Genomic DNA, 21,542 nt, shown 5'->3' with positions numbered 1-21,542 from the left:
CACTTTTCCTTCTTTTTGTCTTGCCTTGCTTCATTCAGGAAACAGCCTTATTCACTTGTTAGCTTTAAAATCTTGCTGGATACCTATTTAACCTTACAAGGGATAAATGTAGAATTGAACTTCAGGAAGTTCTTATTTGTACTCATTAAAATAGCCACAAAAGTAATTAAAATTATGACATACAGTGCTGATGAAGTTGGGAAAAAGTAACAGAGCGGGTGCCTGGAAAAGCAGATAAAGCTCAGATCCTGTTTGGAAAGCAACTTAGAAATATTTACATAGATGTTTAATTTATCTTTAATAGCAAAAATTGGAAACAACGTTAAGTATTCAACAGTTTGGGGCAGATTAAACAAATGATCAGACCTGTTTTTGATAGATGATAAACAATTTATAAGACACAAATACTGTGTAAAACCAAACATGCACTATAAAATAATAAAAAATCAGCACGTCAAACTATGTAATAAGCTTATGATTGCTTGAAATATGTAAGCATAAATTTAAGAGGCTAGAAGGAAACAGGACAAAATGAAAACAGTTATAGAGTGATGGGATTATGGATGCAATGTTTTGTTTCCTTTTACGTTAAAAGATTATTTTAACAAAACATAAAATCAAAGGGAAAAAAGGATCAAGTTTTAGTCCCTCGATGTTCATATTTTAAGAAGGATGTTATGCAGATACCTAAGCAGCGTTTGTCTCCCTTGCTTCAAAATCTCAGCATGTATTTCGTCTGGTTCCAGGGGCTTAACCATTTAAAAAAATAATAATTCTGGCTACCATAGTTATTCTTTGAAAGTCTAAACAGAGTTTGTATTGTTCCCTGGCAGCATTTCTTGTTTGCATTAAACCATGAGTTATGATATTAGTGCATCCTGTTGTAGGTTCTTTGAAGAAGCAGACTCCATAGCTCTTTTTATGGTTACATGGTAAATGAGAGTCCTCTTTAGGGGTGTATTCAATTTCCGATGGACTTCTACCCTTGTGTGTGCTCACTCAGTTGTGTCTGACTCTTTGTGACCCCATGGACTGTGATCTGCCAGACTCCTCTGTCCATGGAATTTTCCAGGCAAGAATACTGAAGCAAGTTGCCATCTCCTCCTCTAGGGGATCTTCTATACTTACCCTTGGTTATGTACAAAGGGCATATCAAAATTTTCTTATAATGGCCATCGTTATTCTAAGTCAATATTTTTGCCATTTTATCAAGGAAAATGCAAATGATTGCAGCGTAACTTTATAGAGGAAGCAGAATTTCTTCTATGAGTTAAGATTTTAGCAGTTACAGTACAATAACCCAGTATAATCGTAAAACATTTTTTGCCCTTTTAGAAAGACACTATAAGCTTCACATTGCCTGGTTTATCTGGTCGGTGTACAAAATCATCTTTAAATAAGTTACATTTAGTCCAGATTTGTATACATTCTGGAGGTCATTTAATAACCAAATGATAATGAGGATAGAAATATTCATCACCAGCCCTCCCAATTTCTAGATGCATTCATTCACCAATGCATAATTGTATTAAGAGCACACCTCTTAAGGCAGAGTTGTGTAAATCTGGGAAAATTACTTTACCTTTCTGTGCCTTAGTTTCTTCATCTATTAAAGAGAAATAAAGATAGTACTTATCTCATAGAAATTTGTGAGAATGTGAGAGTTGGACTGTGAAGAAAGCTGAGCGCCGAAGAATTGATGCTTTTGAACTGTGGTGTTGGAGAAGACTCTTGAGAGTCCCTTGGACTGCAAGGAGATCCAACCAGTCCATCCTAAAGGAGATCAGTCCTGGTGTTCATTGGAAGGACTGATGCTGAAGCTGAAACTCCAGTACATTGGCCACCTCATGCGAAGAGTTGACTCATTGGAAAAGACCCTGATGCTGGGAGGGATTGGGGGCAGGAGGAGAAGGGGACGGCAGAGGATGAGGTGGCTGGATGGCATCACCAACTCGATGGACATGAGTTTGGGTAAACTCCAGGAGTTGGTGATGGACAGGAGGCCTGGCGTGCTGTGATTCATGGGGTCGCAAAGAGTCAGACACGACTGAGTGACTGAACTGAACTGAACTGAACTGAAGTGAGTTAATGAATGTAAAATTCCTGGCACTTAAAAAATGTTACCATTTTACTAAGTTATGTGTTTTTGAAGGTAACAGCACAGATATTAAAATGTCACAATTTCTGCCCTTCAGGCAGCTTAGAAGTGAAAGTGAAAGTCATTCAGTCGTGTCTTGACTCTTTGTGACCGCATGGACCATACAGTCCATGGAATTCTCCAGGCCAGAATACTCAAGTGGGTAGCCTTTCCCTTCTCCAGGGGATCTTCCCAACCCAGGGATCAAAGCCAGGTGTCCCGCATTGCAGGCAGATTCTCTACCAGCTGAGCCACAGGGAAGCCTAAGTATACTGGAGCGGGTAGCCTATCCCTCCTCCAGGGGATCTTCCTGACCCAGGTATTTAACCAGGGTCTCCTGCATTGCAGGCGGGTTCTTTACCAACTAAGCTATCAGAAAAGTCCTAAGTCAGGCAGCTTAAAAAATCAACTAAATTTGCTATGAACCTAAAACTGCTCTAAAAAATAGTCAACTTAAAAAAAAAAAAATCAACTAAGGAGCAACTTTTTAACCCTCAGTGGAAAGAAACTTGCCCAGTAGTTGAAGCATGTAATAAATGACTTGGGAATGTTTTTAAATGAAATTCTAGTTGCTGTAAGTTTAAGCTTCATGGAAATAACAAAAGCCACACTGCTTTCTGTCTTCTCCCAGTTTTATTGAGTTACAATTGACATATGACATTGAATTAGTTTTAAGTGTATACCATAATGATTTGATATGTTGTGTATATGTTGTGTAATGATTACCACAATAAGTTTGGTTAACATCCATCATCTCACATAGTTACATTTTTTTTCCTTGTGATGAGAGCTTTTAAGACCTACTCTCTTAACAGCTTTAAAATATACCATAGAGTATTGTTAACTGCAGTCATCATACAGAATATTTTTTCTTTGCTTCTGAACACTTGAAAAGATTTTTCCTTTTCCTCTTTGGAAAACAATTGTTGGTTCAGAGTCTCGAAAGACTGAGATACCTCATTATCTTTCTGAAATGTGTAATCTTTCTAGCTAGTAGCCATTATCATTTTCTCAGATACCTGTCACTCAATATGACAATGAAAACTGCAACCCTGAATGTTTATTTTTATCATCTTTACAGTGAAACTGGGAAGAGAAATCAAAGCCATTTTTATTCTTGTGTCAGATATGTCTAAATGAATTAAGTAGATGAGTGTATGGAGGAGGACATGGCAGCCCACTCCAGTACTCTTGCCTGGAAAATCCCATGGACAGAAGGACCTGGTGGGCTGCAGTCCATGGAGTCGCAAAGAGTCAGACACGACTGAGCGACTTCACTTTCACTTTTCACTTTCATGCACTGGAGATGGAAACGGCAACACACTCCAGTAGTCTTGCCTGGAGAATCCCAGGGACAGAGCAGCTTGGTGGGCTGCCGTCTATGGGGTCGCACAGAGTCAGACACGACTGACGCAACTTAGTAGCAGCAACAGCAGATGCATGTATGCTTCAAGATTTAGGTTTGGAGATGCTCATTTTCCTTAATTCTAATAAATACAATGATTTAGTCTCTGTTTTCCTGAGCTGAGAAATCACTTGAAAATTCTCCATCAAGTCTTATTAAATTTTCAGACGTCTTTTACTCATTCATCAAATACTTACTTGGTGTACCTAGCACCATGCTAGATATTCATTTCCCCTGGTAATTTGCTTTTGCTTTCTTAGTGAAGAAAAGACTGAATGCAAGAAAATTAGCGCTCTTGTATCCCTAGTCCATAGCACATAAAAGTTTGGCCCAAACAAGCTAACTTGTATAACTAGTTTAACATACTATGTACCTCTCGAGTATTATTGGATGGTTGGTTATATCCGCTAACAGTCTGTATAATGTGTTGATTTTGTGTGTTTTACTTAGTAGTATCTTTTTTTTTTTTTTAATTTTGAGGGTGAACCCGGGTTACCTGGAGCAGTAGGACAGAATGGAATACCAGGGCTAAAGGTTGGTACAAAGAAAACCAAGCAGAATCATTTGAGGCATGATTTTTCATGAGATTTTAAGCTGTTACAATTTTTTATATCCCACTGGTTTTACTTGGATGGAATCTTTTGTCAATAGTAAAATATGTTATAGTATAAAACATTGTGACTAAAGAATAAATGGTGTTCATGATTCTCATTACATTAAAAACACAGAGTGTAGGATATGATTGTCTAAACTTTGACTTCTGGGATACTTAACATGAGAAAACCTGTATTTCAAATATGACTATTATCATTTTACCATTTGATGAGTGTATTAAAACATAGGTCATGTCCACACTACCAACGTTTACATAATTTTTATAAGACATACTAAAGAAAATGTTTACAGTGCCACTGTGACTTTTCCTCAAGATTTGGCCACCTCTAGAACTTACATAACCCAACAAGTTAATCAAATGAAAAGCATAATGTAGCATGTTTGAAATTTAAAAATGGATGTAGTCTACATTACTAAATAGGGAAAAAATGTAATGGAGATTTGAGGGGTGATTCCAAATTTCCTTTGTTTCTGAAGAACAAATGAATCTGTTAAATATAAAAAGATTGGTGACAGTTTAGTTTAAACCAGATAGGCAGACAAATCCCAAATCCTTTGATGAGTGACCATCCCTTGAAGTACAGAACTAATGTCTAATCCCATCAGCTGTGCTGCTGTGTATCCATACCCACAGATGCCCGTCAGCTGATTTTACAGATCACATTGCTATCGACAGGCGCCTAGAACAGACCTAAAATTTATAGACCTGTCCTTTGTCCTGCAGGAGAGGAAAGAAAATATTCCTTCTGGGACTACAGCCATTTTCCTGTCTTCTTCCCTCTCTAGCTCCGTGCTAAAAAGTCAAATGATAGGAGCTAATGCTTAATGCTTGTTCTCAGTACTCTTCTTCTGTTGCCTAGCAACCATCAGGATGGCTGTTAAGCAGTGAAAGGTAACCAGAAATCCAAAAAGCCAAAGGGTCCGGCCGAGTTTAAGGGAGTGAAAAGAGTGCTGCCTTCAAACTGACTTCAAGAGTACATTAGGATTTTTTTAAAATGCAATAACCACCTTAAAAATAATTTTTAAAGCAGTGTGACCTTATTGCAATACCTTCTCAAGCTTTTCTTAAGAAGGGTATTACCGTAATGTGTGTGATTTGCTGTCGATTTACTCTCTGATTCTGTCCCCTGTCTCTTCCTGGGTAAAATGACAATGAGATTCTTTTCAGCACACAATTTTGCGTTTTAGTCTTTATACTGCCATGATAATCATTTTTGCATAAAGACATCTCTCCTAAACTCACTTAGATTCTGCCTCAATCTAGTATTTTTTCTGAAAAAACTAATGACTCCTAAAGTACAACTGATTTAGAACACAGTAATTAACAACAGATTGAAGAGCATTCATGACATTGTGAAAGGGTCCAAGTTCAGGCCTTAGTCATGTCAGGGCAAGATATTCTGGTGAACTACACTCCAGACCCCAGAAATAATCCATGCACCAGCGGGTGCTTTGAATGAAAGATTTCACGGACGGACATGCTAGCTCACCTTACTGAGTTAGAGTCTGGTCGAAATAAGATGTCATAATCTCAGAGTTGCCTCAACATTGCTCCCCTTAGTGCCCTAAAAGCCAGGCTTTTCTGATCTTAAATATCTCTCTTTAGTCCTCAAAAGAAAAGAATTAAGGTGATATTTGCTATTGATATCCATATTCAATTTTCCAGGAAATTCAGCATTTGATTTTAGAAAGCAACTGTATATTGGCAAAATAAATATCGCATGTAATTTAACTAGTATGCTCAGTATTTGATTTTGTTTAATGTTGCTTAATTAGGTGTTTTATAATTTAATGTGTCACTCACTTTGTTCTTTTGTGCAGGGAGAACCTGGAGAACAAGGATTAAAGGTGAGATGATTCTGCCTGTTTTTAATCTCCTCCCCTCAAGAAGGACCAAACTAAACTGTGTTTATATGTAGATGGATAGATAAGTACGGGTATACAAGTATATCTTGGCGATATTGCAGGTTGCATTCCACATCACTGTGATAAAATGTATATTGCAATAAAATGAATCACATGAATTTTTGGTTTCTCAGAGCATGTAAGTTATGCTATACTGTAATCCTCTAAGAGTTCAATAGCATTATAACTCAAAAACAGTATGCATATCTTAATTGGAAAGTGATGCTGTTAGAATAATGGTGCCTTTTGTCTTGCCTGACACATGGTTGCCACAAATCTTCAATTTGTAAAAAATGCAGTGTCTTTGAAGTGCAATAAAGCAAAGCACAATAAACAAGCTATGCCTAGATATAGATGTGGATAGATATACTGGCCACTGTTTCTTTCAAACTGCTAATTAATGGAAGGAGAAAGTAGTGTAATTCTTATGTATGTTCAGAAGTTTGGGTAAAAGGATTTAAAGAAATGGATGAGAAATGAGCAAATTTAAACAATCTATGTCAGGCTTTAAAATGTCTTTCAAAAACCTCTAGGCCTGCAAAATTTCTGTTCTGCCTATTTGCTGATGCCATTCCAGTACTGTTCTATGCATCTATACCTCTATTACTTCTTAGGTCACTAGGTTAAAGGGATACAGATGTTTACCTGCAGCAAATATACTGAAAGTTGTCCCACAAAGAATTCCCATAAAAAACTAAAAAGAGAAGCAAAAGGAGAAGCAGAGTGTGTATGTTAAATTTCTCTCAGACAGACATCCTTCTTCCCACTTTGGGGAATGTTCTCATGCTATATACTTTGCCAGTGTTTAAACATGGGTTGTCTGTGTAGGCAGTTACCAAGATATCACATAATGCTCTTCATAAGTGATATGACCTTTCTGAAAAATCAGTATCATCACCACTAATCCCAAAAGAAATACATCTACAGATCCAGCGAGCTTTGTGAATTTAACTGTATTTTTGACCACTGTAAAACAAAAACAAAAGACATTGATTTAAACAGAAGGTGAGCAAAGCAGAAGGGTGGCTCTTCTCAGTCAAACCCTTTGCCTCCTGACCAGTCTGAACCAGTTTTCCTAATAAGAAAGTTTGTTTTATTTGTTTTGTTTTTTAACAAAGGGATTTCCAAGCAATATTTTACAGCATGCTAATTGGCTGCCTATCAAAAGTCCTTCATAACTGATGACCAGTATATTTATTTGGCATCCAACCAGTTCATGGTAATTAATGTGAAATTAATTAGTCATCAGATGACTCTTTTGTGTAGAAAGTAAGGAGGGGAAAGCAACAGTGTCAGCACGGTTCCAGGGGCTCATGGGATAAAGTGACTCAGACCCCCGGGCGCTGTGGTGTACCCGTCTCCATGAAAGAGTTCCCAAGCATGTTAGCCTCGTGCTTATTTGAAACGGGAAGAGAAACTGAAGAGAAAAAGTTAAAATCTCCCTCTTTTAACACCCCTCCTTCTCTCAGGGAAATTATTATCAACAACTCCTCTCTTGTTTTATGGAAAATGTTAAATGATAGAAACGGGACCTCCCATGGGAGACAGAAGGGTATTCTTATGGAATACAAGAACAATAATGCATTGTTATTGCTAATGGCCACCATTAACAGCTTATGTTGTGTCAGATATGGCCCTAGTTGCCTTAGACACAGGAATTATTTCTTATAACCCCATAAAATATTCTTGTCCTTATGTTGCACATGAGAAATTTGATGCAAATAGGTTTTCGCTTGCTCAGTAGGTACTAGAGCTGGGCTAGGTCTCTGGCTCCTAAGTCTGATGTTTCCACTAGAACTTGCTGTATGACTTAAAAAATTCAGAATTTAGGACACAAAACATGGATAATACACAAATGACTTGTTTTCTACTGCATTGCTTTGTGGGTAGAAAGGAGATATCAGTGACAAAATAGGCATAGGAGCTCTCAAAACTAACAAAGGAAGCATAAACTCCTCAGATTATTTTGCTGTGATTTTTGAAGACTTTCTAATAAGGTAAAATTTTTATTTATTTACTTTATTAAAGCACTTATTTCTCAGTGCAAAACATGTATGCCTAGGTAAGTTAATATTCACTGCACAGTTTTGAGGGCTGTGTCATGCACTTTGAGAGCCTAGAGATTTGAGATGGGCTCGAAGACAGAGCAGAATTTATACAGATGGAAGAGAAAGGAGAGGGCAGGAGTCCAGGAATCAGGAATGGAACAAAGGAGACAGAAGGGGTAAAGCAGAAAGCATATGGAGGGAATCAGGAGAAAGTCTTTGTTAGAGTGACTCTTTGAGCAGAGAAAACAGAAAGGGTTAAAGCAGCTCTAAGTGCCAGAATATGCTATTAAAAGTCAGAGAAATTACTTTCTGTTAATATCATGGGGTAGTTTAAAACTATTCAGTCATCTTCATTGTACTAATGTTTATTTGGACGGGTTGATATCAGGCAGTTGGTCAAGTAAGGTACATTAGCTCTGTTGAACATTTAGAACAGCTATTAATATATAGTGCCTCTGAAAGGAAACTTAAAATAAGGAAAAGTGCTCATTGCTGAGTATCATCACTATGTTTTCATATATTTCTTTTCTCCCCCCTTAGGGAGATGCTGGAGAGAATGGCCCCAAAGGTGACACAGGCGAAAAGGTACAGTGTTTTTAAAAAACATGAGAGCATGCATATGAGCAAGAATATTATTTCATGTACATGAAATGGGAGATTTTGAGGAAGTTGAGAGATCATAGCTTAATATGACAAGATCAGAGATAATTTTACGAGATTAGAAAGCATTTAAATATTTAATTGATAAGAGGTGATTATTCTACAACTTCCTAGCTACAAATTTAAATATTTTAAAAGTAAAACGGTACTTCAAAAATTCTAGAAAATGTGTAGTTGGGTTTCTAGTAATATGACTGAAGACAAAAACACTGCACTCTTTATGTGTAAATGGAGCACTCCCTTTATACACAGAGATGTAAAAAGAGAGTTTCTAAAGTGATTCCATTTGTCCCAGTTTTAGGACAGAAGATTGCAGGACTGGGATGAGATGTAAGAGTTTGATAGAAGTTAGTGTCCCTTGATTAGAGCCTCTAATGCAGTCTTGAAAATTTGCCTTGACTTAAAATGTATTAAATCCAAATATTTTGTCAACTTTCATATTGTCCTTTTTTAAAAATTTGAAACCGTGACTAGCATTTGCATTGCAGTGATCTTTGGTTCATCTTCCTACCTCGTGGTTTTTTTCCGCAGACCATCACAGCTTTTGCTTGGCTTCTTACTTCACAGACATCTCTGACATAGAAAGGAAATTTTCACTTCATTTGTGGTATATGTTAAGAATTGTGGAACATGTGTGCTCAGTCACTCTGTCGTGTCTGACTCTGTGACCTCAAGAACTGTAGCTGACCATGCTCCTCTGTCCATGGGATTTCCCAGGCAAAAATACTAGAGCAGGTTGCCATTTCCTACTCCAGGCATCTTCCCAACCCAGGGATCAAACCCAAATCTCTTGCATCTCCTGCATTGGCAGGCGGGTTCTTTACCATAAACACCACCTGGAAAGCCCAGATGAAAATGGAATAGTCAGATTTAATTTAAATCAGGCTAATTGATGAAACAAAGAACAATTCATTTAGGCTTGTAGTTGAGAATAAGAATGGGTCTAATTTGAAAATTATTACTGTACAGATGGATAATTGTTAGTCATAAAACCATACCCATAAAATAAAGAGAAATTTGTCTTTCTTATTCTTATAAATATTAATATAAATATGGCATGGGTGGTAGGGATAGATTAATGATAGTGTCACTGAGTAGCAATTGTGTTTGTATTCAAGGGGTAGTCTAGAAGTTCCCTGGCACCAGATGGCTCAGTGGTGAAGAACCTGCCTGCCAAAGCAGGAGACGCAGGAGACACGGGTTTGATCCCTGGGTTGGGAAGTTCCTCTTGAGTAGGAAATGGCAACCTGCTCCATATTCTTGCCTGGGAAATTCCATGGGCAGAAGAATCTGGTGGGCTACAGTCCATGGCATTGCAAAGAGTCGGACGCAACTGAACACACACACAGTCTAGTTGTTAAGATAGACTCTCAGTTTCTTGCAGACTAGGATTTCTTAACCTCAGCACTACTGACATTCAGGGCTGGATAATCCTCCATGGGGTAAATGTTGGATGTCTAGCATCGTTCCTAGCCTCTCCTACTAGATGCCGATAGCATTCCCAAGTTGTGACAACCAACCTTGTCTCCGGAGCTTGCCAATTGTCCCCTGGGGAACAAAATTATCCCACGTTGAGAACCACTGCTATAACCCATTTTATTATCTGTCAGATTCAAGTATCACACTGCAATCCACCACAAGATGAGTAGGTTTTAATACTAATGAGGTCAATGATATACCTCTATGACTTTTTGAAGTAAAAATTTCAAACCCCAGATATATAAACATGGATATTACATTTGACTTTCTTGTTTTGCTTCAAAGCAGCGGTCAGCAAACTTGCCCTGTGAAGGGCCAGAAAATGAATCCTTTAGTTTTTGTGGGCCATATGGTGTCTGTTACAACTACTCAACTCTCTCATCGTGGCATGAGAGCAATTGTAGACAACATGTATACTGATGAGAGTGGCTCTGTTCCAATAAAACTTTATTTCTGGACACTGAAATTTTAATTTCATGTGCTTTTCACATGTCACAAAATATTATTCTTTTGACTTTTTTTAACCATTAAAAATGCAAAAACCATTCTTAGCTCTTGAGCCACACAAAAACAGGTGGCCAGCTGCATTTGGCCCTCAGGCCATAGTTGCCAACCTCTGCTTAAAGAAAGGAAATCTTCTAAACAGAAAGCAGTTTCTTCAAGTGAAAACAATCTATGCCAAGTCTGAGCTATGCCTATGTGGATATATGTAGAGAGGTTTAAGCTTTAGAAGATGTATTTTTAGAGCTTCATATTTTGAATGTAGGCCAATAATTATTTCTTTAATCACACATTTTTAAAGTTTAACATTGTAATACTAAAGCAACTTTTTTACTTTGTAAAGGCTAAATTCATCTCAAAAGAATCCTATTCTTATTTTTTATGTTAATGCAAATCATTTACCATACTGACTCATACATAGTAAACTCTCAATAAATGTTAGCTTTCTTACCACATGGAAATGGAAATCAACTAGATTGGTTATTTTTCTTTTTTATCAAAAAGTTTTATTAGTCAACTGAAATTAGGTATAAGAAATGCTTCAGTTAAAATGGAAATCATTTCTATAAACTTTCAATGAGTCTAAACAGAGGGTTGTAAATAGGAATATGTAGCATATAATATGTAATCTGACCTGTAGCATTCATTCCCAAGAATGCTGTAATTGGAATGTAATTTTTGATGTGTTTTTTAAACATTTCCTGCTTCTGTCGTATAATTTGTTTCCAGCATGTTAGAAACACTCTTCTCACAGCCTTTGGGTTCAGTATGTGAAGCTCATTCATCATTTACCAAGTTTGAGATGTAAAATAAAAAAATGCTTCTTTTCTGCCATTGATGCAGTAAATTACGTCATCGGCTGATTCACTTTAATAGGATTTTTTTTCCCTTTGATCCAACTCTGTGCCTTTGGATGGTAAAGCAATCTAAACCTTTCCAGACTGGTCATCTGGAAATGCTGTGGGACTGTTAAAACCCTCTGGACTGGGTTTTCTCTGTGGCCAGCAGCTATGATGCGCTCTGGACTTAAGAATGACCTGCCAATGACTGATTTTAATCATACATGGAGTTACTGTGGGAAGGTTAGGTTCTGCTCTTGGAGTGTTAACCTCACTGACTAACGTAGAGATGGATTTCTTATCTTTTATTCCCACACTTGAAAGTAAATGTTGGTGCATTTAAGTCACTTCAGTCATCTCTGACTGTTTACAACCCTATGGACTGTAGCCCACCAGACTCTTCTGTCCATGGGATTCTCCAGGCAAGAATACTGAAGTGGGGTGGTATGCCCTCCGCCAGGGGATCTTCCAAACAGGGATCAAACCTGCATCTCCTGGGTCTCCTGCATTGGCAGGCAGGTTCTGTATATATATACCAGTGATTACCACAGTCCATCGGTATCCCAGGAGATTGATTCCAGGATCCTCAAAGATATCAAAATCCTAGGATGTCCCTTATATAAAGTGGGGTAGAATTTTCCTATAATCAATGAACTTCCTCCCATATTCAGTTGACCCTTTAACAATGTGGGCCTTAGGGGTACTGAGACTGCCACGTTTGAAAATTAGGATATAATTTATAAAAGGCCCTCCTTCTATGTGGTTCCTTCATATCCCCATTCCTCCATATTGTGGTTCTTCATCTGCCAAATTCAACCAACTGCAGATCATGTGGTACTACAATATTTACTGTAGATGTTTTTGAAAAAAAAAATCCACATACAAATGGACCTTTGCAATTTAAACTCGTTGTTCAAAGGTCAACTGTGTTGTAAAAAGCATCTCTAGATCACTTATAATACCTAAAACTATGTAAATAGTTGCCAGGGATCCAGGAATTCAAGTTTTGCTTTATGGAATTTCCCATAATTTTTTTTTCCCAAAATATTTTTGATCTGAGATTGGGTGAATCCACAGATGCAGAACCCAGGGATGTGGAGGGGCAACTGTATTGTAAGCACAGAACAAGGACAGGGTTTGAAACATTGTCTCCCTCTCTCCTAGTATCCCTGTATCTAGAATATGGCTGGCACAAAACCAATGCTCCATAAATACTTATTGAATGAATTAATGAGTGACAGAAATGTCCCCACATTCACTTCATTTATCTACATATCAAATGTTGTGTTTAAAAATAATCACAACCCAAAACAGAAACTTTCTATACTTGAATGATTGATTTGTTGTTCTTCAGTCCCTAGGTAGTGTCCAACTGTGACTCCATGGACTGTAACACGCCAGGCTCCCCTGTCTCCCGAGTTTGCTCAGATTCATGTCCACTGAGACAGTGATGCTATCTAACCATCTCATCCTCTTCCAGCCCCTTTTCCTTTTGCCTTCAATCTTTCCCAGCATCAAGGTCTTTTCCATCAGGGTCTTGTAATGATCAATAGCAAAATCAAATTCGTTTACCTCAAGTATCTTCTAAAAGTATATTTTGTTTTATGATTTACTGTGTAGATTTACCCTTTCATTTCAAAACCAACGGATTTATGAAGCTAAGAGTATACTTAGAGAGACACAGTTGGGTGTTTTTCCTACTTTAATCCCATGTTCATTTTTACTTTTAGGGAAAGAGGATTATAAACACTTTTATTTTCACTACTTACAGCATCATCCTTTAAAGTGTTTAACTTAGAAATGTCTTCCAGCAGTTGCCTTGCCACTTTCTAAAAGTTATAAAAACTCCTTGAGATTTCACAGTGCTAATTTTTGAAAAGAAAATTGAAATATCACTTATAGTTGTCCATCAAACAAAACTACTCCAATGTCCGTAAATAAATCAGCCTTCCAGGAAACTGACCTTTTCTTCACATTCTCTTTCTCTGAGAACTAAATCTAGCCCTTATTCTCATTAGTGGATTATCCAGTCACGTTCTGCCTTCAATGCTGGAGACCTGGGTTCCATCCCTGGGTTGGGAAGATCCCCTGGAGAAGGGAAAGGCTACCCACTCCAGTGTTCTGGCCTGGAAAATTCTATGGACTATATAGTCCATGGAGTCGCAAAGAGTCGGACACGGCTGAGGGGCTTTCACTTTCACTTTCTATTAAAACATTGGAATGAAAAAGTTTTTATCTACAGTTAATACAAGCAACTTCCTTTTATTTACAAGTTTACTACAACCATTATGCCTTGTTGTCAAAATGAGATAAACCAGTAATTCTTCTCTTATTCTAATAAAAAAAAGCACATGGCAATAGCATTTAAGAAGTCCAAAATTCACTTAGCCTCAAGTTGCTTCAATATCCTCATCTATCGAGACTGGAATATCTGTCCTATCTCTTGGGAGTGTTGTGAGGTAGAAATGAGACGAAAAAAGGGACTTAGGAAAGTCAAACTTGCTTTTATGACTGCAAAGGTCTTATTGTGCAAACTATTATGGCCCTGACTCACTGGTGTTGATGGCTCTCAGATTTTGTTTTAGTAGAAATAGAAATAAATACTATTTTATTAACCACATTTATTTCACCTCCCATTCAGAGCTCAATTCAGTGTTAATGTTGGGGAAAAGACACCAGTATCATTTTACAGTAAGACAGTGTTTGGGCTCCTGTTCTGTATGTTTTGTCATGTTTTAATTTTTCCTTGAGTAATAGGAACTACAAATGTCAAAGAAACTCATATATTTCCTCAAATAAGCTAATTTATTATTTCCTTCTCCTTCCTAAGCTCTTTTCTTTCTTCCTCAAGGTTTTTGTGTTTTCCATTTTGATTCCTGACTATTGACCTGCTGGAAAACATTCTTTCTGAGATGTGTTCATTCATTCACTCTATATGTATCCAGTGCACTTTATTTAGACACTGAATAAAAATAGGTACTGAGCCTGCCCACATGTGGCTGATCATCTAATGGAGGGACAAAGAAAGACTCGGCAGAAAACATACATGCATAATCTATAGGCAGTGAGCGTGCAGGACATGCAGAGATGCTGCGGAGTGAGATGTGCATATGAGGGGCGGGTGTCTAGGTTGGTCGGTGAGGAGTTGAGGTGAAGTCACTTAAGACCTGAACAGGCAAGCTGCCAGCCGTGGGAAAAGAAGACAGCGGTTGAGGGAGGGAGCAGGTGCCTCGTGTCCGGAGGCCTGACGTTTACCTCTTCTCTAGAAGGGATGGATGCGCAGCTCTAGAACCAGGAGGTAGACCCTGGATTCTGTGAGCACTTTCACGTAGAGAACAGCCGAGGAGACCCCAGTAGGTGTCTTTCTCCTTGTGGCTGTTTCTGTTTTCTTGACAGTCATCATCTACATTTTCTCCCTTTTGTTGTCCTTGTAGCGTGTTCAGGAGGAGCTTGGAAATCTTAAGCCTTTGCCTGGCATCACCTCAGAAATAAGCAACCTCCCAAGCACCTCCTGAATTCTCTCCCAGTGGTGTCAATCTTCCCATGGAGAGCAGATTTGCCTTAGGAATGTAGCCACCCTCCATGAAATCCAGATGGAATACAATGCCTTTTAGGAAACCAGATTCTATCTCAAGAGTTTCTCTCAGATCTTCTGTGTCCCTGTCACCCACAAGTCATCCATCATCCTGTAACTTTCCGGGGACCGTGTCACAATGAAATAAGTGTAGGGCTAGAAAAAACGTGCTGGTCCTAACTGTGGTGTGCTTCACGAGGGAAGCACACTGAGCAGCTACGTGGCTTTTTCCAGCTCAACATCATTAACCCTTTGACTTCATCTGTTGAACCCTGACTTTCTAAAGACCGAAAGAGTTAGGGAACTCCTAGCAAATGATAGCCCGTGACATTAATAAATTCCAGAAATGGAGAAAACGAAAATTCCAGATCGGCTAATGTGTTGCTTTAGAATATAACTGTAGCACTCTATCAAGGGAAGAGATTCATATTCATATATTTCTATTTATTTCAAGGAATGTAGTCCTCATGTATTTTGCATTCAAAGTAGTTTTAGAAAGTATATTGTTGATCTTGGAAATTATTGACATCTTCACAGCCATATGGATACAAATTCTTATGGAGCAGAGTTCGACCCATTAGTCATGGCACTTTCCCTTGGGCGCTCCTGTCAATAAAGGCTGTGTGTTTGTGTGTTTCCTCTTCTCACAGCTTGTAGAATAATCTCTCCTGGGTTTCATTTTAGGGTGACCCTGGATCATCTGCTGCAGGAATTAAGGTAACTATATGCTTGCAAGTGTTTGTACCCCAAGAGTTACAGATTTGACTTTTGTATGTCTCTTCTTTCTCTTCTCTTTTACCAATTTGGATGGTTCTAACTCTGTTTCTATTCTCCTGCAATAATTGGCTTCCAAACACAACAGGGAGTATCTGTTGGAAGTCTAATAAAGGCTTAAACGAGAGGTTTTCACTCCTCTTCCCTTTCTGATTGGTTTTAATGGAAATGTGGATTTGTATGTAAGCTTTAGACATAGTCAAAGCAGGAAAAAAAAAAAAGGTTCCTATGTCGAGTAATATATAAAGTAATAGAGTGAATGAAATGCGTGTGTCATCCATCAGGGAGGCTGAAAGTGTCCAGGGGTCTAAGGGTTCTGGAGAGTTCTTTTAAGACTGCCTTTTCCATCTTTGGTTTTCTTTGGCCAGGGAGAACCCGGAGAATCTGGTCGTCCAGGGCAAAAGGTAATATCCCTATTCTAGTGTGGTTTTAGTACTTTTATATTCACCATTTTACCATGTCTACTATCCACTGTGTAATATGAGAACAATTATTGAAAATGATGCTGTTTTCATGCTTTGTATGCAGTGTTATTGTTTTTCATTTTAAAAGTGTTGATGCTGACCATAGCAAAAATACAAACACATTCTGTACATGTGAAAGGAAGTTTTATGAACTAAAGTCTGCATGTACTGAACTGTTTAAGACTAACAAGGATCATCTGGGTTGGAATGCCAACAATTTATCTTGCATGTTTAAAGATACTCTGCATGTTTCTATCTTTCACAAGAAGAAATGAATACTTACTAAACTGTCTCAGTAGGGGATGATGGACAGTTCTTTTAAGATTATATTCCCTTCCTCTCATTTCAAATACGTCCCAGCTGATAGTTTTTTATGTGAATAATATCTACCTAAGCAATCAATGTTACGTTGTACAAAGAGATTTGTTCATGAACTAAATTTTAGTTGTAGACACTAGCCAAACCACTTTAACCAATCTGTAGTTACATACATTAATTTTTTTTATCATTTGTGCTTTACTTTAGTGATAAATTAGAGGACATGCAGTGAATATGTTTATTCTCATTTGAGTCTGAAGCTGGAAACAACTGTTAGTAGTTTATCATCTAAGCATCTGGATATTAATGCCCAGTGCAGATTTTAGATAACAGATGTAGCTAACAAGTAAATGTGAATTCCACACTAGGTTAAATCTCCTAAGATCATGACTCTGCCTTTGTCTAGCAGTAACTGATGTTATAGAGAAAAAACATGAATAGAGACATAGAATATACCTCATTAGTATAAATAGAAAGAATAAATCCCATTGTAGTAGTTTGAAATCTTAAAACATAACATTAAAAACTATTCCCACATTCTTGAAGTTATTGAGAGAATCATTGCTTTGTTTAAACACTTAGGATTAAAGTATTTTTTGAGAAGGTCTTTCATATCTTTTAAAGTTTCCCTAATTTAAAAATAGATTTTTCTCTTGAAATTAAGAATCTGAGAGAAATAATTCATTAAGCCTAGTTTTAGGTAAAGTTGAGACTTTTCTGAAGAGCCCAGAATGCTGCAAATTTTTCTGTTCAATGCCTAAAATTTCCCACTGATTCTTTATGTAAGAAATTAGAAATTAGTGATGTCACAGAGATCCATGACTTGTTTTGGTGTGAGACAGCATCTGATTTTCTCTAATGAACTGATTTTAAATTCCTTAGTCTTAAAAAATTGAAGGCTAAATTTAAACTGCTCTCCAAATCTGTGATAAAGTAAAAGAAATATCTGCAAAACTGGTATGTCTTTTTAAAACACAAAACAAATTTGCTATAATTTCATATAGGTTTCACTATTTTCAGAGTAGAAGATCCAAATTGATTTTCAGTTAGTTAATGAAAGAGTGCCTTATTATAATTACTTAAAAATACATTTTAGATTCATTTTTGGAAGTTTGTAGGTTTACTTATGGAAACATTGGCTTTTCTTTGCATTTCATTTAAAACCTGTTTTAAATTATATTGAGAGAATTAGATTATCTCTGAATGAATATGTGTGTGAATGAATATGTGAACGAATATTACAACTCATCTGAATGAAAATGTGCCCTGAAATGAGCGGTATCTTTTTCATTAATATTTAGGCTAGATTCTACCCTTTGATGCAATATCAGTTTCCCACAATATTTATGACTTCCTTTGTTTAATATCTGGATTTGGCAATACTTACTCCAACATTGATTTAAAAGTAGAGTGTTCCCGTGTTTGCTGGTTGCTTAGATTGGAACATGACAAACAGAACTGAGGACAGAAGCCATTCAAGGAATCTTCAACAACATTTGTCTCACCACTGTAGAACTGTGTTGTGGGTTCTTTGATATTTAAGCTTCGGCATTAGGGATGTTTTCAGAAAGTAGAGGATATCCTGACAGAATTGAAGTGCGTTGATTAGTTCTCCACTTTCTGGTATTTGGCAGTATGAAAATTTGTTTTTTAGTAACGTTCATAATGGAGGAATGATTTCAGTTTGTTTGTTTTTTTCTTTTATAAACTCAACAGGAGAGTCTGTGATTGATATGTGAGTTAGGGTGATTATATTTATAAGGTGAGTGTGTAGATTTATGAAATAGGCATTGTGTTTCATCCTATGATTTTTTTCCTTCCTAACTTCTCCACATGAGATGGCATTGATGGTAAGGTGGTGAGCCTACTGCCTACCTAACTTCTCCACATTTTTTTGAAATATACATTTTTTTAGTTTTAAAGGAGTGAAAATGCTTGTTGCTCTGTTGAAAGGGACCAGCACAGTAGAAGTATATCTGAAAACACTGGGCATTGTGACAGGGACATGGGGTGAAAGCAGAGAACTGACTTTAACAGTAGACTAGGTTTCCAATAATGGAGAATAAAGAATGAAAGGGAGAGAAAAAGAAAACCAGAAGTATAATGTATCAGTATAAAGTATAATCTACTTGGACAAGTAGTCTTTGAGTGGAATAACAAACCAATTCTTAGTTATGACCCAGACCTGACTTTGGGCTGTACATGCCCAAGAACTCAGCTCAGAGAAGCTCTTAGTTAAGAAATAGGCAAGAATGGAGACATTAACTGAAAAACTGTCTCTTAATTAAAAGATAAACCTTCATGGTATAAAGATAGAGAATTTATATAAGAAGAAACATCTTCCTAAAAGTGTTGAGATGTTTCTCGAGGGTCAAATTAAATGTTTTATATTTTATAATGTGAACTTTTAAGTAAACACAAATTTGGAAAGGTCAAATTTATAAAAATCCAAGACTATGAAATATGAATTACTGAAATATTTGTTCATTAAATAGTACATTTATAACCTGTATACCTACATACATATGCATATGATGAAAGGAACAGCTAAATACTCAAACTCTGTAAGTATTCAATCTATATTATAAAATATTCCATAATGTCTTATACATCTTTCTCATTGTGAGAAACATGGGTGTGTGTCTGTGTATGCATGTGTATGTAAATATCTCACTTTAGTCATTGATCTTTTTATTTTGGTGGGAGGGAAGAGTTTAGTGAGAAAGCTTTTAGAGAAACAGTGTTACAACCCATATGTTTCCACAGGTCTTAAATAGGATGTCTTGAGTTTGGGGGCAGGGCTTTTCTAAAAAAAAACAAAACTATCGACTTGTCAGCAAGATGCTTATTTTTATTGGTTGCTTATTATACTGCAGCTTACTGTATTTTCAAGGGTCTTATCCTTTTTTTCGTAAAAGAGAATCTTCAGTGAAATATGGATAAGATCATTTTACTAGACCTTTCTAAAGCTATTTATTGAGGGGGGAAAAGGGAAAGAAAAAAGAAAATCAAAGGTATAATGTTGTATCTGTGTAAAGTTTAATCTACTTGCCTAAGTATTCTTTGAATGGAATGTCAAATTCTTAATAATTATTCTTTCTTCTCTGGCTCAATCTCTTCTTACTCTTTTGTTCACAAGGCAAACTTTCATTCATGTAGTTTCAAAAAGAATAGCTTTTCTTTTGCATTCCTGAAGCACCTTTGACCTAAACTTAGGAAAGTCATTGTTCTTTCTGTGTCTAACCATACAGCCTCATATAAACAGTATCTGAAGTCATTTTGTGATCATACCAGAGCAAATTATAGTTCTCCATTGTTTGAAGGTAATAATATTCAAGATTAAATGTCTGGTTGCTGTTAGTAGACTTTCCTTGGAATAAGGATTGTTCAAGCATTTAAAGTAGAAGGAGTTGGATGCTTCTGTCTCTTTTGGTATAGCTGTCATAGCACTGGCTTGCAATCCTGAAACAGTGTGACCCTTTTACCTTCAAATGTTATTTCCACAATATTTGGTCACCTCAGCCCAATACGGGATGGGCTTTCATTTTCTCTAGCAATTTTGTTATGCTTTTTTAGTGGAATTCAGGAGATTTTCTAAGCAATAGAACTTCCTGTCGCTATACTTTGTGCTTAAAATAATGTAGACAGTCGTGTGAAAATCAGGAGATTTAGCTTGACTCCAGTATGCTCACCCAAAATGCACCGCTTAATCTCAAACCTGTATTCAGAAACAGCTGCATGGAACTATTAGCTCCCAGTGACTAAGCAGGACCACCCCAACTCAACAATTGTCAGCTACATGGGCTGGAGTTCAGGATAATCCTAACCATGCATCTATCTTCTTATCATTCAGGAATGGAAAAGAAATTCTGTTATACTTTTAAGTGAGGAAGACTTTTCATGTGTATTGTTTTGATGTGACCATGTGTTCATACAGCCAACTCTTGATTATCTGAGGTAAGAGACCTCTGGAGTAGGGTGCATTGTTCAAATGCAAGTGATCCTCACTTCAGCTGATGGCCTCAGCTTCCGCAGCAAGTCATTTACCAGACAGCAATAAACCATAGGGGTTCCTTCTCCTTTTCTCTCTCTCACCTTCTGGTAGCAATGACAATGAGCAAGGAACTGACAGGGAAAGGGAAACTCCTGAAAAACCTGCATAAGGGTCAACCCATCCCTGAATCAAGAGTTGACTGAACTGTATAATCTCACCAAATGTCTTGAAGCTAGACAGTATATATATTAGATATATATATATATGTATATACCTATGGCAAGAATTCGACTGGGAGCATTTGCCATGTTTTTCTCAGATACTATGCTTGAGTGATACTGTTCTATAATGCTGTGTGATTTTCCTATCTATGTAGGGTGAACCAGGGCTTCCTGGGCTTCCTGGACTTCCGGGGATAAAGGTAAATACGCACTGACAGTCTTGGCTTCGTAGAAATGTAATTGCGGGAGTCACAAAAATGAAAAAAAAAAAAGAAAGAAAGCTAAAAGTATACTGCTGTTCTTTAAATACTCACCAGCCATTTCAACCAATAAAATTTTTTAGTTAAAAACAAAACACAAGTAGCAGAAATAGAATTACAGACAGAAAACAAATTTATAGTTACCAAAGGGGAAAACGAAGAGGGGATAGATTAGGAGTTTGGGATTAATAGACACACACTACTGCATGTACAACGGATAACCAACAAATCCTACTATGTAACACAGGAAGCAATACTCAATATTTTATTTTATATATATATTAACTGAATCACTTTGCTGTATACCTGAAACTAAGACAACATTGTAAATCAACTATACTTCAATTA

At 37.0% G+C, this 21,542-nt stretch overlaps 1 protein-coding gene across 1 annotated transcript in view; it reads left to right on the top strand.

The window, feature by feature from the left end:
• COL25A1 (collagen type XXV alpha 1 chain) overlaps positions 1 to 21,542 on the top strand; it is a 503,516-nt gene that overhangs the window by 410,898 nt on the left and 71,076 nt on the right. The window contains exons 13-18 of the mRNA XM_070452267.1: positions 4,023 to 4,076; positions 5,979 to 6,005; positions 8,651 to 8,695; positions 15,848 to 15,880; positions 16,306 to 16,341; positions 21,090 to 21,134. Coding sequence (XP_070308368.1) covers positions 4,023 to 4,076; positions 5,979 to 6,005; positions 8,651 to 8,695; positions 15,848 to 15,880; positions 16,306 to 16,341; positions 21,090 to 21,134 — 240 coding nt within the window. The remainder of the gene's footprint in view (positions 1 to 4,022; positions 4,077 to 5,978; positions 6,006 to 8,650; positions 8,696 to 15,847; positions 15,881 to 16,305; positions 16,342 to 21,089; positions 21,135 to 21,542) is intronic.

The sequence above is a fragment of the Odocoileus virginianus genome, chromosome 21, assembly GCF_023699985.2.
Source record: "Odocoileus virginianus isolate 20LAN1187 ecotype Illinois chromosome 21, Ovbor_1.2, whole genome shotgun sequence".
Classification (NCBI taxonomy): domain Eukaryota; kingdom Metazoa; phylum Chordata; class Mammalia; order Artiodactyla; family Cervidae; genus Odocoileus; species Odocoileus virginianus.
The sequence above is the reverse complement of the archived record's forward strand: the minus strand, read 5'-3'. Positions and strand labels throughout refer to the sequence as shown.